Genomic DNA, 17454 nt, shown 5'->3' with positions numbered 1-17454 from the left:
TAATTCCAGAAAAATTTCCCCTCCCAATTTGACTTTGTGTTCTCCAATTGCCTTTCCTGTGCTCCTTAATACAAAGTCCATTAAAATGATCCTCATAAAGGGGTATAGAACACAACCCTCCTTAATTCCTGATTCAATATGAAACCAGCTACTAACCTCATTTCCAACTTTAACCGAAGCAGTGTGAATTTCTGTACATAGTACTAATTATTTTAATGTATTTGTAGGATAAGACCTTTGCTAAAGCTCTTCTATCAACAGAATCGAACGCTTACGCATAATCTTTAAAACTGAGAACCAAAGGTGTTTGATAACTCAGGCACTTTTCAATTATTAACCTAAGAGTGAAAATTTGGTCGACACATCCTCTACTCTTCCTAAAACTGCACTGTTCTTCTCTTATCACTTCTCTTTATTATTACTTTACTACCTACAGAGACCATGCTAATGCCTATATATTTATCATACTCATCCTTATCACCTTTCTCATATAGTGGTTTAATTAGGGTTTTCCTAAAATCGCGAGGTATTTCCCCTTTTTCAAAAATCTTATTCATAATCCTCAGCAACTTATTTTTAACCCCAGAGATCCTTTTAGAACTATCGCTAATATTTCCTAACAAAACAAATCTTATTTCACCTCCAAGGTATCACAAACTTTTTACATTTTCCTCTATATCTTTTCCCGCATCTCTAGTGGTTCTGCCCATCTCTCTTTAACTCTTTTCTTATGACCAACAGCGGCCTCGTTCCTATCGGACTGACTACTCCCTATGGGCGTAGGGAGGGGGGGGCAGGGGGGCAGCTGCCCTCTCCCTAGACCTTCAAATTTGAAATATATTTGGCTTAAACAGCTTTTGTTTGGCAAGGCTTTTGATAAACGGCGCCCCGTCACACTATCACCGGCCCCCCCCCCCTAGACAATATGCTGCCTACGCCCATGCTACTCCCTATCAATTGATTAACACGCCAGTACAATATTTTACTATTATGCCATCTAGCTGCATCTTCCAGATCCTTGACAATTTCATCCATGGCTTCCACTTCACACCTTCTTAGTTCATAGTTTAATGTGTTCTCCACTTTCTTTACATTCTTAATTTTTTTTCCTATGACATATCACTCGGAAAATTCTTGTAAAAGCCCCTTTTCCTCTCTATTAAACATAAAGGCTTCTCACTAATATTCCAAGCTGTATTCTTTATTTTCTTCCCTAAGACACCCTCAGCAACCTCACAAAATGTTTTCCTAAAATTATTCCATCTATCTTTTCCACATCTTTTGCGTTTTTTGATTAGGCCTATTAATTCATTGCTTTTTTGTCCACTTTTTTTTATTACGGTCTCATAGGTAGAGCCTACTGTATGCTCCATTTGGTAAAATAAACTTGATAATTACAAGAATGGCCACTGAGATGCTGCTCTTATTGTTAAAAAAAGGACATTCAATTTATCGTATTATTTCGCTATTTTGTGGTTACTACTAAGATAACTGGCATATAGCCCGTTTTTAATGTGCACTTACAAAATTACAGAAAACATGAAAGAAAATAGTTTTTTTTATTATCGATTTTAAATATTTCCTGTTGTACCCTTATGGTCAACTTCTCTGATGACATCATTTTGATCATCGGCAACTTTACTGACAAGGCTCTCATCTGGTAAAGATCCTCGAAACTTAAATGGGGATGGATCTAAACCTGATTTTTCTTTGTCTTCACCTCCTTGCTCATCTTCAAAATTATCCAATGTAACATGAAGGCCGTCAAGTTTAGTCAAATTTGGGAGCTTTTTAATGCACTCTCTCCTCCAAATGCCTTCAGCACTGCATCTTTCCTCTAGGGGATTCCCTAAAAAGCAAACTATTACTAATGAATCTCTTTAGTCAGGTTTTAGGTCTTTTTAGTCAGGTATTCATATATAGGGGCTCACTTGAACTTATTGAAGAGAAAAAAGATTACACTTAACCCTCCCCCAAATAAATTTATAAATTTAGTTTATGTGCATGTGAATGAAAGCACCCTTGAAGGTGATTTGTCACCCAGTCTCTGAACCTAAATCTGGTACGTCTCTACGAACTCCAAAATGTTTAACCAGTTTATAAACTAAATAACACCCCGTTCTCAATAGCTAGGGAGGTCAAATGGGGCACTAGCTTACTTAACTTCTTCCCATGCTCACCAATGGTCTGTGTCGCGCAGGTAACAATATCCTGGTTTTCTGACTTCCACCGGAAGTGCAATGCATGGTTTGGGACAAATCATTCAACACTTCCAATGTTTTCCCCCAGATTTCTCCAGGTACCCACAAAGAGCTGAGTCAACTCTGGCCTTGCTTACAGTCACACAATTTATCTCCGTTCCAAACCAAATAACTAGTGACACCAGGACCAGGGTTTCCACCGCTGACACTTTAGTGTCACTTTTGACACTTTTTTTTAAATGGCACTTTTTGGGACACCTGACACTATTAGGACACTTTTTAGCAAAAGTGGCAATTTTTTTGCTACGTAGCACTATTTTACAAAAAAACTATTTTTTCAGACAAAAACCGGAAGGAAAACTGTCAATGTAGATATACATTGATATCCTTTTTCTGTCAGTTAAGATTCTTATCTTAACTCCGCGCTCGGCAATTATTGGATGCAAGAATCTTTCTGTAAGGTGAAAAACGTAAACGTCTTTGTCTCTATCTGTATGTGAGAAATTTGTATATTCTTATTCTTATCACTGATAAGCGAAGATCATCCAGTGATCTTCGGTACGAAATACTTGGCAATGAAGAGGACGGAGATAGACATTTAACTGCAATGTGGTGGAGAAGACTTCAATTGTTTTCAGTTGTTTAGTTCAACTATTTTCTGTTGGTGCAATAATTTGTAGGCTCATAGACGATAAGTCAGTCAAGCAGTTTGCAATTCTTGAGTGGGTCCGAATTCAATTTTTATGTTTTATTAGTTGAGTGTTGACTACAATTCAAAGAAAAAAGAGCAAGAAAAGCTAATAGTGTATTTTTGCGCCACTATGGTAACCAGTCACTGGACCAGTGACTGCTTAACTTTGCGCATCTTTTCATCGATTTCTGTGACTGGAGCTCTTGAAGCCCAGTGACTGAAAAGCTCACTGGTGACATTACACAACACGACTCAGCAGCGCAAAAACATCCACTGAGCTCACTGGTGTCCCACAAGAATATCTAGTGACCTCTTCAGTGACTGGGCCAGTGACGCAAAAATGTGCTCTAACATTTCCGTTCATATTTTTCATTTTTTTTTTCTTTGAACTCTTGGCAATGGACAAATGAATATTCATACATAACCATCATTCTAAAAAAAAAAATTGATGCCAAAATTTTCATTATCTTTAATCCTATGCAATCATTAGCAAAATCACAATCTTATTTCACTTTTTTTTACTTAAATTTATGTTACATCATTACATAAATTGAATTTGGACACACTTCCTCATTTTAGTTATTTTATTCCCACCAATATTTGATTGTAAATATGCTTTCACGCTGATACACTAAATGCTCGTTTTTTATAATAAAGGTGCTTTCATATTGATACTTAAAATGCTAGTTGACTGTTCCTATGCCCTAGTCCCTGGAGACATCGTAAAGAAAAATTTACTGGGAGTGGCGAGAGTTCTCGTGAAACTTATTCTATTCAGGTTGTGATAAATACTACTACTACCACTACTACTAACAACTCACCACAGCACCAAGACGCCTGAGGCCAACACAGCTACCCACGCTCCTCCTCCATCCCAATCTATTCAAAGCCTCCCTGTTTACACCCACCCACGAAGTTCCCATTTCCTTTAAATCTTTCTTTATGACCTCCTCCCACCCCAGACGGGGACTACCTGCTTTCCGTTTAGCCCTTGACGGTTGGCCGAAAAGAACAATCTTTGGCAATCTGTCATCCTTCATCCGCACAATGTGCGCTAGCCACCTCAACCTTTCTTTCATTATAGTCCAGAGAGCGGCATTGAACCACGTTTATCGTATAGCCTATTGTTTGGCATAAGGTCAGTCAGCTGGGTACCCAGAACAATCCTTAAGCAATTTCTCTGGAAAACATCTAGCAAATCTTCATCCGCATTTTGGAGCGTCCATGCTTCAGAGCCATATTTGACTACTGTCATGACTGTAGCTTCTAATATTCTAATCTTGGTTTGCAGACTTATCTTCTTATTTTTCTAGACTTTTTTTTAACTGTAAAAAAACACCCTGAGCCTTGGCTATTCTATATTTAACATCTTCACTGCTCCCACCATCTTTACTAATAATACTACCAAGGTAAGTGAAGCTGTCCACCTGATCAATCTTTTCATTACTCAACGTCACCTGTTCATCTTCACTTATTCCTAGCCTTAGTGACTTAGTCTTCCTAACATTAATTTTCAAACCAATTCTAGCACCCTGAACTAGCAAAACCTCTAAAACTTCATTCATGGACAAACCAGTGGGCCCTTTTGAGGGGCCTTCTCCCTCCTCCGCCTGTATTTATAACCCCGGGCGAGGGTGCCCCAATTTCTATTATGGACCCCCAGGGACAAGGTCCCCCCTTGGTCCGTGCCTCCTATGGAGGTACCCTACAGATCTGTAGAGCGTTCCCCTATCGCCACCTGGGGACACGCTGAATGGCCTGGGCGAGGCCAGGAACATAAAAATGAAACTAATAAAAAATATTATGTTTACTTTAAACGTGAAAAATAGTATGGTCTTCATTATGACTTTTTAAACATCAAATTATTATAGAGAAGTATGAACAAAGTTATACAGATGACTTTTTGGTTTTCTTATTCAATATAACTCAACATCAGCTTGTAAAACTAATGTCTAGCCGAATTTATTGATTTACTTCATCATTAGTCAGTAAAACTAGTGTAAAAACTAATGTAAAACTAATGTCCGTCCTGTTTTATTTATTTACTTCAAAATTAGCTTGTAAAACTAACGTGGAAAACGGTTGTAAAACTAATATAAAACTATCATCTACCATAATTTATTGATTTATTTCAACATGAGCTTATCAAACTAATGTCTAGCTGAATTTATTGATTTACTTTAACATTAGCTTTTAAAACTACTGTAAAAAACTAATGTAAAATTAAGGTCTGGCCTAATTTATTGATTCACTTCAACATTAGCTTGCAAAACTAATGAGTGTGGTGAGGGAAGAGCGAGCGGGTAGTGTGGAAATAAAAGGTGTGTTTTAAACAAAATAAATCAAGATACACCCTCCCCTTGGTCTCCTCCTTTGTATTAGCCACCTTCATTATAAGGATCTTTGCTTTATGTTTAAATATATATATATATATATATATATATATATATATATATATATATATATATATATATATATATATATATATATATATATATATATATATATATATATATATATATATATATATATATATATATATATATATATATATATATATATACATATATATATATATACACACACACACACACACACACACACACACACACACACACACACACACACACACACACACACACACACACACATATATATATATATATATATATATATATATATATATATATATATATATATATATATATATATATATATATATATATATATATATATATATATACCTTACTTTCTATATAAACCTTATATGCCCCCAGGGCACAAATTACAACCCTTGCACTGAAAGCTCTGATAGGGTTTTTATCCTAAAAGACGTAATTTCCTGAATTTTCGACTACGTTGAACAAAATGGATATCTCAAAATTTTGATTGGATGTGTTTGGGGAAATGGTGGGCGTGAGAGGGGGGTTAGTAGCCAATTTCAATAAAAACCTTATATGCCCCCAGGGAATAACTTATAACGCTTGCCCTGAAGACTATGGGGAGAATGTCCTGCTCAGAGGTACAATTTCCTGAACTTAAAACTTCGTGGAAAAAAATGGCTATCAAGAAATTTTGATCGGATATGTTTGGGTAAATGGTGGGCATGGAAGGGGTGTTTGTTGCCTTCCAATCACTTTTGACTATTAAAAAGGGCACTAGCCATTTCAATATCCAATCGAATGAGTAATTTTTGAAGTTTCTACGACGACGCGTTCAGTAAAAGCCTTATATGCTCCCAGGGCATAACTTACAACCCTTGCCCTGAGGGCTGTGGGGGATCGTCCTCCTCAAAAACATAAGTTATATCTGAAAATCCAAAACACTGAATAAAAAGGCTATCTAAAAATTTTGATTGGATGTGCTTGGGGAAAAGGGGTGGACGAGAGAGGGGGGCTAGTTGCCCTCAAATCACTTTCGACCATTAAAAAGGGCACTAGACCTTTGAATTTCCGATCGAATGAGCCCTTTTTAAAGTTTCTACGACAAAGATTCCAATAAAAACTTATATGCCCCTAGGGCATACCTTATAACCCTTGCTCTGAAGACTGTGGGGGATTGTCCTGCTCAGAGGTATAATTTCCAGAAGTTTAACTGCGTGGAACAAAATGGCTATCTCAAAATTTTGATTGGATGTGATTGGGGAAAAGGGGTGGACGAGAGAGGGGGGCTAGTTGCCCTCAAATCACTTTCGACCATTAAAAAGGGCACTAGACCTTTGAATTTCCGATCGAATGAGCCCTTTTTAAAGTTTCTACGACAAAGATTCCAATAAAAACTTATATGCCCCTAGGGCATACCTTATAACCCTTGCTCTGAAGACTGTGGGGGATTGTCCTGCTCAGAGGTATAATTTCCAGAAGTTTAACTGCGTGGAACAAAATGGCTATCTCAAAATTTTGATTGGATGTGTTTGGCGAAATGGTGGGTGTTGAAGGGGTGTTAGTTTCCTTCCAATTACTTTCGACTATTAAAAAGGGCACTAACCATTTCAATTTCTAATCAAATCAGCCCTTTTTGAAGTTTCTACGACAACGCGTTCTATAAAAACTTTAAATGCCCATAGGGAATAACTTACAACCCTTGCCCTGAGGGCTGTGAGGAGGTTGTCATCCTCAAAGACCTAATTTACAGAACTTAAAACTACGTTGAACAAAATGGCTATCTCAAAATTTTGATAGGATGTGCTTGGGGAAATGACGGGCGTGAGGGAGGGGGCTAGTTGCCCTCCAATCACTTTCCACTATAAATAAGAGCACTAGCCCTTTGAATTTTCAATCGAATGAGCCTGTTTTGAAGTTTCTACGACAACGCCTTCTATAAAAACCTTATATGCCCCCAGGGCATAACGTAAAACCCTTGCCCTAACGGTTGTGAAGGTGTGTCCTCCTCAAAACATATTTTCTATGTGAAAATCAACTACGCTGAAAACGATGGCTATCTAAAAATTTTGAGTGGATGTGTTGGGGGGAATGAGGGGGGGGGGGGGGGGGGCTAGTTGCCCTCCAATCACTCTCAACCATTAAAAAGGGTACTAGCCATTGAATTTCCAATCGAATGAGCCTGTTTTGAAGTTTCTACGACAACGCCTTCTATAAAAACCTTATATGCCCCCAGGGCATAACTTAAAACCCTTGCCCTGAGGGTTGTGGGGGAGTTTCCTCCTCAAAAACATATTATCTATCTGGAAATCAACTACGCTGATGAAAAAGGCTATCTCAAAATTTTGATTGGATGTGTCTGGGGGAATGATGGGCGGGGGGGGGGGGCTAGTTGCCCTCCAATCACTTTCGACTATTAAAAAGGATACTATCTCTGTGAATTTCCAATCGAATGAGCCTGTTTTAAAGTTTCTACCACAACACCTTCTATAAAAACCTTTATGGCCCCCGGGCATAACTTGAAACCCTTGCCCTGAGGGCTGTGGGGGAGTGTCCTCCTAAAAATATATTCTCTATCTGAAGATCAACTACGCTGAACAAAATGGCTATCTCAAACTTTTGATTGGTTGCGATTGGGGGAATGAGGGGTGCGGGGGGGATAGTTGCCCTCCAATCACTTTTGACTGTTAAAAAGGGCACTAGCCACTCCAATTTCCAATCAAATGAGCCCTTTTAGAAGTTTCTATGACAACTCCTTCGATATGAAGTGCCCGGGTGGAGAAAAAAGACATTGTGCCCACATCGTTCTTTACTTAGGCAGCGCTAGCGCGCTGCCTATGATTGTATAAAAATGATGTCATTTCACTTGTTTATAGATAAGTCTATCTATCATTCGTCCATACGTCATTCCTTGGGCAGAACTAAGGTAGATAGTCAACGAATTAAGATATGAATGATTGGATTGAATTTGGGTTGATACGTGACGGACAATGTTCATTGGACTATCCAAATTGTAGGACTGAATTTGCTTAGACTCAGAGGTGGGGAACAAGTGAAGCCGAAGCCTAATAAGGCTTGGCCGCTTGTAGACACATGACCAACAAGTCCCCTGGACTCGCAGGCGAACGGTGAAACCTATATTTTTACATGTGCTTGGTTAAATGGCACGGGTAAATGGCTATGACTCTCTTATTGGACAAACACTTGTTTGCTAGCTTTTGGAAAGGCACGCCTGCCTAGAGTCTGAAAAAGGTTGACCAATAATTTAAAATTGACATGGGACCGTTAGACTGCCTCGAATGGGAGGCAAACAAGGCACTCTCGCCTATGGTCTTAGGCAGGTTGACCAAGAATTTAGAATTCACACAGGACCGTAAATTTGCGTGGAATGATAGGCAAACAAGCGTTTTAAGCTTAATAGTGAGGGCCCCAACTATTTAGAGTGTCAGCCAGAGAGTCAGGCAAGAAAGGAAGTCTTATTTCAATTATTTTTCATACTTTCAGGCTTCCCTGTGTTAAATCTAAATGTGTTTTAAATCTTTCAAATTACCTAGTTGCTCAATATTATAAATAAAGTCTGCGAACCAAGATTAGGATATTAGAAGCTACAGTGCTGACAGGGGTTAAGTATGTTTCCGAACATGGGCTCTGTTGATATTTTGTTAGATGTTTTCCAGAGGAACTGCTTACGAATTATTTTAGGTACTTGTCTAACAGACTGTATTTCAAACAGTAAGCTCTACGAAAAATGTAGTTCTATCCTGCTTTCTAGGGCTATAATGAGAGAAATTTGAGATGGCTAGGACGTGTTCTGTGAATGAAAGATGACACATTGCCAAAGATCGTCCCACCATGCAGGGCCAGACGAAAAGCAGGTTGTCTCCGAATTGGGTGCCTGTTTTTGTACCTGAAAAGGGCAGTAGGTATTGCGGTTTCCTTTCAAATGACCCCTCTTGAAATATTTACGACCACCGGTTTAATACCACCACCATTGGGAAGAGAAACGGAAGGAAAAGGACACAACAGACAAAAATAAAATACAATAAAAAATCGATTTCCCTTGTTGTTCTGGTTGTGGGACATTAAGTCTCCTGTACAGGATTTTGAATATGATGGTTTCATATTCGTATTTTTATTAATTGGAAAACAATTTCAAGGGTTTCACTCTCTTTGGAAATTCTCAAAATTTGATTCAATAATAATAAATTATGATTCTTTTAGATCTGAAGTCAACTCACTTTAATATTTTGTCCTTTTAAGTCGAGTTTGGTGATTTTTCTCTTGTTTTCAGCTTTAAAGATTTGTTGTTTCTTTCATTTATTCAACAACAACAAAGATTGCACAGTGACACTAAGAAAAAGTCGGAAAAACCTGTAAAATTCAGCTCAATTAACGATGGAATTTCAGCCAATTTATTGATTTCAGACCAGTCTTTAACCAAATTGTTTGAAGCAAGCAACATCCGAAGTTTTTTGAGACTTGTGATTCCTCTAAGTTTCTCAATATAGTTGTATGAAATCCACAGTTCCTCCAAGGTTTCAGCAACGGCTTCCTAAGATATAAAAAGACAACGATTCAATTTTAAGGCAGCGAGAGCCAAAAATGAAGAATACAAATCACAAAAAATCGTATTTAGCCAAAATGCGACCTAATAGTTGGATAAAGACATTTCTTAAAATTTTCATTGGCCTGAGATGGAAAATCTGACTTTATATGGTGTTATTGTATCCCCCACAGAGGAGCACGTAACAGTTTCAGAATTTTCAGTGTCAAGCTCAGCAAATCTTTGCCTATATGATTCCAAGAGGTAAATGGAACCTATTTTGTTTAACATTATAGTTTAGTTTGTTTAGGAAATTTTATTTAGACAATATATATATATATATATACTGGCTTATGTTTTTGTGACAAAAAAAAAGAACTTTTTTATAAATGCTCTTGACAGGCATTTATATCATGCGTACATGATTAAAAAACAAACAATTCCACCAAGGTTGAACATGTAAAGTTTCTAACTTGTGTTTTACACAATGATATTACCTTATATTACTAGAATACTGAAAAAACTGAATACGGTGGTTCAGTTGCACGAGGGTTCAGTTACGCGAGGATTCAGTTGCACAAGGGTTTAGTTGCATGGGGTTTCAGTTACACGGGAGCTCAGTTACATGGGGATTGAGTTAAATAGGGTTGAGGTGCACGAGGGTTCAGTTGCACGATGATTCGGACAAATGGGATGCAGTTGCAGGAGGGTTCAGTTACACGAGGTTTCAGTTGCACAGGGGTTTAATTATACTCGGGTTCAGTTGCACGGTGGTTCAGTTACAGAGGAACAGTTGTTTGGGGTTTAGTTACATAGTGGCTCAGTTGCACGTACACCCTTTTCACCAGACTGAGACTTCTTCCAGAATGAGAGCCACAGTGAAAATTACGCTTGTTTAATCAGTATAACTTATCAAAATCCTCAAAACCGTCTTTGAGTTTGAGTCGCATGAAATTCTAACCATAGCATTCTTCAAATGCTTTTCAGATAAAATTTATCAAAAATACTTTGTTTGGTTTATTATTGGATACAAAAATAACGATACTGGTGCATTAAATCTAACCCAGCGCTATAGACTGTACTATGAAACCAGACATGGAGACCCGTCAAACCGGTATTTACTATCAAAATTGATTGTAAACGTGATTTCTCATTGCGTTTACAATATTTAAACTGTTTTTTTTTTGGTTTAGGGGGGGGGAGAGGTACCTAGGTTAGGTTACATATTTAATATATGGTATGATATACCCCCCCCCCCTAATGTGCAAATATATAGCCCAAATTTGTTTCTAAACTATTATATTCATCCTATTCTATTTTATTTCGTTAGCATTAACCAAACTTGACTTCTTTCGTGTATAGCGGTGGGTTAGATATAATGCATTAGTACCAAAGTAACATGTCAGACCTCAAGGTAAACTAAAATCGAATGATAAACAAGAAGATTTTTCAGAGGCCGGTTTGCAACTACTTGAACTAAAAGTACTTCATCGACCCGCTCTTTACCATGAACCTAACCTTAGACTTGTTTGTGATACCAACTGTATCATAGGCAACGCAATAGCACTGCCTAAGTAAAGAACGATGTGGGCAAAATGTGTTTTTTTCTCCATACCTGGGCACTTCGTATCGAAGGAGTTGTCGTAGAAAGTTCAAAAAGGGCTCACGATTGGAAATTGGAATGGCTAGTGCCCTTTTTAATAGTCGAAAGTGATTGGAGGGCAACTAGCCCCCCCCCCACACCCATAATTCCCCCAAACACATCCAATCAAAATTTTGAGATAGTTATTTTGTTCAGCGTAGTTGATTTCCAGATAGAAAATATATTTTGAGGAGGACACTCCCCCAAAACCCTCGGGGCAAGGGTTTTAAGTTATTCCCTGAGGGCATATAAGATCGATCTTGGCACAGTGTGTTATTAATTATTTTTTATCCTTTTAACTAAGGCATTTCGTACCGACGACGTTGTCGTAGAAACTTCGAAAAGGGCGTATTCAATTGAAAATTGGAGTAGCTTGTGCCCTTTTTAATAGTCGAAAGTGATTGGAGGGCAACTAGCCCCCCCCCCCCACGCCCATCATACCCCCAAACACATCCAATCAAAATTTTTAGATAGCCATTTTGTTCAGCGTAGTTGATTTCCGGATAGAAAATATGTGTTTGAGGAGGACACTCCCCCACAACAGTAGTGTTATTATAACAGTTTTGAGCAGAGTGTCCCCCCATATAGCTATAACAGTTTCGAGCAGAGTGTCCCCCCATATAGCTATAACAGTTTCGAGCAGAGTGTCCCCCCATATAGCTATAACAGTTTCGAGCAAAGTGCCCCCCCCCCATATAGCTATAATATATTCGAGCAATGTGTCCCCCCATATAGCTATAACAGTTTCGAGCAGTGTCCCCCTATATAGCTATAATATGTTCGAGCAGAGTTTCCCCCCATATAGCTATAACAGTTACAACGAGGGTGTCCCCCATATAGCTATAACAGTTTCAAGCACACAGTACCCGTACCATACAAGCGCACAGTGCCCCCTTATAGTGTTAATTAAAGGTAGCGGACAGTACCCGTACCATACAAGTGGGTGACCAATAGGTATTGATATTATGCACAAAGTAGAAACTTTCAATTGTTATTTTAGTCTATAGTTGGTAGTGCGAGTATCAAGAATGATTGGATTTGAGAAACAGAAGATCTTACGGAATCTAGTCAAATTGGAAAAATGTTTAGTGGTAGATGATGACTTTTTGGAATTATCTCTTCAACGGAAAATATTTTCTCTAGAAATGCTTAATAGTATAATGGGAACTGATTCCCCATCTTTGGATTATTGTATGAAGCTTATGCATTGTGAATCAAATGCATTTACCCAATTTATTGATATATTAATTGAAACAAAGCAAAATGACATTGTGATTCTGCTTTTAACCACTACCTAGAAATTCATTCTTTAAAACAGTAGGAAATAAGTTTTTGTGACGATACTCGATTACTCCTCCTCCTAGAAAACAATATTATTTTTTATTGAATTTGAGTCAGTTTTTTTTGGCAGTGAGACGGACAAAATCGAAAAAATGTATAATACATGTTCATTATGTTTATATACATTGGGCAGCTGGACATCAAGTGAGAACTGTACTACAGTTGATGACTATAATGAAAAGTGTAGACTATGCAATTCGTGTATATTGCATAGGGGATATGCTGAACAAATTAAGGATCGTAATGCTTGTCTTGAAGAGACTTATGACTCTCATCCTAATGGGTATCTATGCTCCAATTGCCATTATGAAAAGTGCGACCAGTGGGAAAATACCTACCCTGGTATGATTGGAAAAAACCCTAAACGTGACTTCAGCTTATTACTCCGGGATTGGTGTCGTCGCGGCTTTAAATTGTATTGGGAAGAAGAATTTGGAGCACGTTTCAATTGTAAAAACATGAAGAGAGTATGATTCCTGCGTCATCGTTGTGAGGACAATGCTAGTAATGATTATAAACCTAGTGATTTTTATTTAGCTGTGACAGAAAGGGATTCTTCATATGAGAATATTGTGTTCGACATTACTTCAAATAATCAAATAGAAACAGGTGAATTTTTTAATATGAATCGTAATAGTATCATTGACTTCACAAGAAGATTTAATAAAAATGATAATTCGACAATAAATTGTGGAAAATGTGACCCTGACTTTGCACGCCAGGATCAATACAAGTTGAATTTAGATGATCTGCCACCACTAATCGTTGTCGATGACGATGACTATAATGATAACAATATAAATGACTATGAGGAAGAAGAAATCTAAACAATGAAGACAATATACTTTTTTATAGTGCATATAAATTTGATTAATAAAAAAATTCACATATATTTTTAAAACACTTTATTCTTAGGGCACTGACATAAATACTGTACAGGTCTGAGAGGATATTTTCTACTAGAAAGTCATTCAAACGAGGACTGTGTACACAAATGTTGAGAAATTCACTGAAAGTATAATCACGACATCGAAAATGAAATAAAGTAATGCATGAAAACCACAGCTTTAGGTTGATAAATCTTGTACTCGCATCCGATTTTGAATAATTGTTTTCCCACTTCCTTCAAGGTAGTTTTTGATGTGTGGTGTGTAGAATGCATATGGTAGACTAAGAGGATCAAAAAATTTTATATTCTTTGCTGTTTGAAAGATGCATAGCTAGTGCCCCGTCTGCACTGTCGAAGGACTACTATTAACAATGATAATGTTTTTGTTAACAGTATGAATATAATCAAGGAAATATGAGGTTATACAATAGGATTTGTATTTGGACATAAAAGGATCCATGTTAAATACATCGATTATTTGATTGGTGTTCATGGTGCAAAGTCTAAAAGAACACTACCGTCGGGGGTAATTCCCCAGTATGTTTCAAATTGATTGACTTAGAACTATCTTACTATATGTCAACGGTTTGTCAAAGGTAGACTCTGAACGTACAGCACCCATCTAGACCATGCTGATATCTAGAGCGCCACGCATATCCAAAACAATAATACCGTAACTTTTTGTGAGCATTGGATCGGTAATACCATTTTAATATAGTTGAGAATTTCAATATAGAGATTGCATTGTCAATTCGTATAGGTTCCTAAAGGATTTATCAAAGGATAAATTGTAGAGAGTAATTCCATTTACTTTACATACAAGAGAGGAAAGTCCAAACAGTTTAAAGTCACGTGGAGAACATTTCCATGGTCCTATAGCACTGGCACTTTTTACAAAAGCCAAGGCAAGTTTCGAAGGAATTTCACCATTGATAAATGAAGAATTGGTGTAGGTACTTGAACAACTGGCAATCTGGCGTTGATTGGCGATTGTGTGAGGAACAAGCAGTTTGATATTATTCCCCAGGGCTCTTAGTTTTTCAATTGCCAAGGCAACAGAACTCATAACCTGTTGTTTTGTAGATGAAGTATTGCCGAGATGAGATTGACATTGGCATCGGGGGCTGCTTCAAGTGTTTTTCTCAAAATGAAATTGGACGGTGCAAGTTGTAACTTTATATCAGTTTTAACATTGTGGGGCATCCATTGGGATATATTAAATATTTCATGATTGAGTCTACCAACTAAATGATACTCCTTGCTCACTGCCCAAGTGAGATCACCGTCAGTATCAACATTCGATCTATAGTCATAACCCATTGGCAGACCTCTCAATTTCTTATAGGCCATTGGAGTCATCAATATAAATTGTATGTAACTAGCAGAGTTTGATAGATTGTTGCTAGTGCTCACCAGTGTTCCATTTATGTAGCCACATATTTGTTTAAATAAATTGTGTAGTATACCATTTTCATAGGACAATCCATCGACGTTGGAGGGAGGTAAATGGTCAAGCTTCTTCCTCAAAACAATTTTTAAATTAATAAATGTGGACGATATTCCTATAAAGTAGTCTTCGTTGGGATAAGTTTAGAGGTGTACACTTTCAGAGATGGGTTTCTTTTAATAGCATTGCTCGCAGTTTCTATGCTTTACACTGAAATTAAAACTTTCTACAATGACAAGATTTAGAAATTTGATGACATTGGGAAGAGATTCCTTGTGGGTTAGATGTGCCATCTAGGAAAATAGATCCCTTTTCGATCTAACAATTTTTCTTCTTGGTTTCTTTTTCTTACTTTTCTTTGACAACATTGATGATGATGTCTTTCGCTTCTGACCTAAGTAGAGACTGATGAGTGAAGAGATGTCTCTCCTCCTTTTAAAACCTTTTCCACTTTGTTTCAATCGCTCGCCAAGGGATCGTGATCTAGACCTGAGATTTTGTGAAACACTTTCTTTAAAATCTTTGTCATCCCCCTATCGTGTAGCGTAGAGGATGCAAAATCTGCAGCAACCGGTGCAATATATTTTTTAGCCAGTAGTATTGCAGAGCGAAACAGCTTAGCAAACCAACTGCCAAGACCATAGCCTGACATTGATGAACGGCCTTTATAAACGTCCATTCCATGACCCAATTGTCGTGGTTGTAGAGCAGTAACATAGCAATCAATATCAGGACATACAAATATATTTTTTCTTTTAGCCATTTTGTTGTTGCCGAATGGGTCGAAAATGACATGTAATCACGGCCAAAACTTTTTTGCTAGAGGATCACCTAATTAACTTCTCAGTGCTAACTGACAGAGTTCCAAATACGAAGTGTTTACAGGAACATACTCAAGATGCTTTATATCATAGTGATGAACAAGTTAATGGGTGGTTTTTCTTTCAAGAGCACGTATGTGGGGGATACTTGAATTACTAACCCTTGATGTTTCCGAAAGGTATACACAAAGAAATGTGCAAGAGTCTGAGATAAAATCAGGGTGATAATCAGCAAAAACAGATTCATTTGTCCTGCTAACAACGCTAGCGTTTTCCCCACTGAACACATCCTGCTTAAAGCCAAGAAAATCTCTCAGATTATCATTGAGATAAATCATTTCAGTGTCTGCAGACGAGGTAATATAGATCTTATCATGTTCCATTGAATATTTAAAATGGAATGTACCATTCCTACGATATGAGATTTTTTTATTGATTGCACGACACAAATCCGTCATAGTACCGTATTCTTTATATCTCAGTGTAACATCCAGATAGTCATTAGATTTAAATGCTTTAACCCATTCATACTCGAAAAAGAGTGACCAATCGAATGGTATAACTTTTATCCCATACACACCATCCTTTCTCGGAATATCATAGGTATTTTTGAAAATGCAGTCGACAAGAGCCACTTAATATTTTCCATCATCGAATTTGATGGTGGGGGAGAGTTTCGTCCAAAAATCACTTGTTTTATTCAAATCATTGTAGAGAGGCTAGGAGATATTGGACATAAACGCTACATAAACATCATTGGGCATTGTCAATATCTTCAACACTGATCCAAGAATCAAAACCAGAGTTGTATCCTAGCCAACGAACAAGCAACTGTTTCATGCCCCTGTGAGTACGAGTCTTTAATATCTTTTCAATCTGATATATTCTGGTGTTTTTAACTTTTTGTAATTCATAATCATAAAAGCCTCCAAGAATCTCATCATCTTTCATGTCGCGTAGACGATACGTTATGGGTGTAGTGTCCAAGAGTTTGGAGGCTTTAAAAAAGTTCAGTGGACCATAATTAATTACCCTTTTCAAAAACATTAGTAGTTCGATTGATTCGAACAGTATCACCAACATTGAATTTCTTCTTTTTCTTCTCATTACCAACACCACCATTGGAATATTGTTTAAGAAAAGTGTCAAATGTATTGAAATCATGATGAACTTCTGTTGGGGTTGAGTTGGACAGGGATTGATGTGGACGTTGATTATAAATCAACATGATTTTATCAAAATCATGAATAGAAGCAGCAGTATTTTTTAAAGTGCGAAATCTAAAAATTAAAAGTCGACTAGTTCTTATCAGTCGTTCGGCCAATGCTGCCTTTATTGGACTATGACTATGATAGAGGATTGTATTATATTTCAGTAGAACCTTCTTTACATGGGGATTAACAAATTCACTACCCCGATCCATTTGAATCTTCTTATAGCAATCCTGTTCAAGGATGATTTCAAGAGCCTTAGCAACTTCTTCACCGCTCTTTGACCG

The 17454-nt window shown here is 37.4% G+C and overlaps 1 protein-coding gene across 1 annotated transcript in view; it reads right to left on the bottom strand.

Moving 5' to 3' along the window:
* Nucleotides 1-1469: 1469 nt before the first annotated feature.
* The window catches only part of LOC148951306 (dynein axonemal light chain 1-like), a 45605-nt gene continuing 29620 nt past the window's right edge, over nucleotides 1470-17454 (bottom strand). The window contains exons 3-4 of the mRNA XM_089091060.1: nucleotides 9645-9825; nucleotides 1470-1849 (exon numbers count right to left, since the gene is read on the bottom strand). Of these exons, the coding sequence (XP_088947186.1) occupies nucleotides 1572-1849; nucleotides 9645-9825 (459 nt within the window). The 3' untranslated portion in view covers nucleotides 1470-1571. The remainder of the gene's footprint in view (nucleotides 1850-9644; nucleotides 9826-17454) is intronic.

Source organism: Artemia sp. Qi Xiang Cuo, chromosome 6 (assembly GCF_049724085.1).
Source record: "Artemia sp. Qi Xiang Cuo chromosome 6, ASM4972408v1, whole genome shotgun sequence".
In the NCBI taxonomy this organism is placed as follows: Eukaryota; Metazoa; Arthropoda; class Branchiopoda; order Anostraca; family Artemiidae; genus Artemia; species Artemia sp. Qi Xiang Cuo.
The sequence above is the reverse complement of the archived record's forward strand: the minus strand, read 5'-3'. Positions and strand labels throughout refer to the sequence as shown.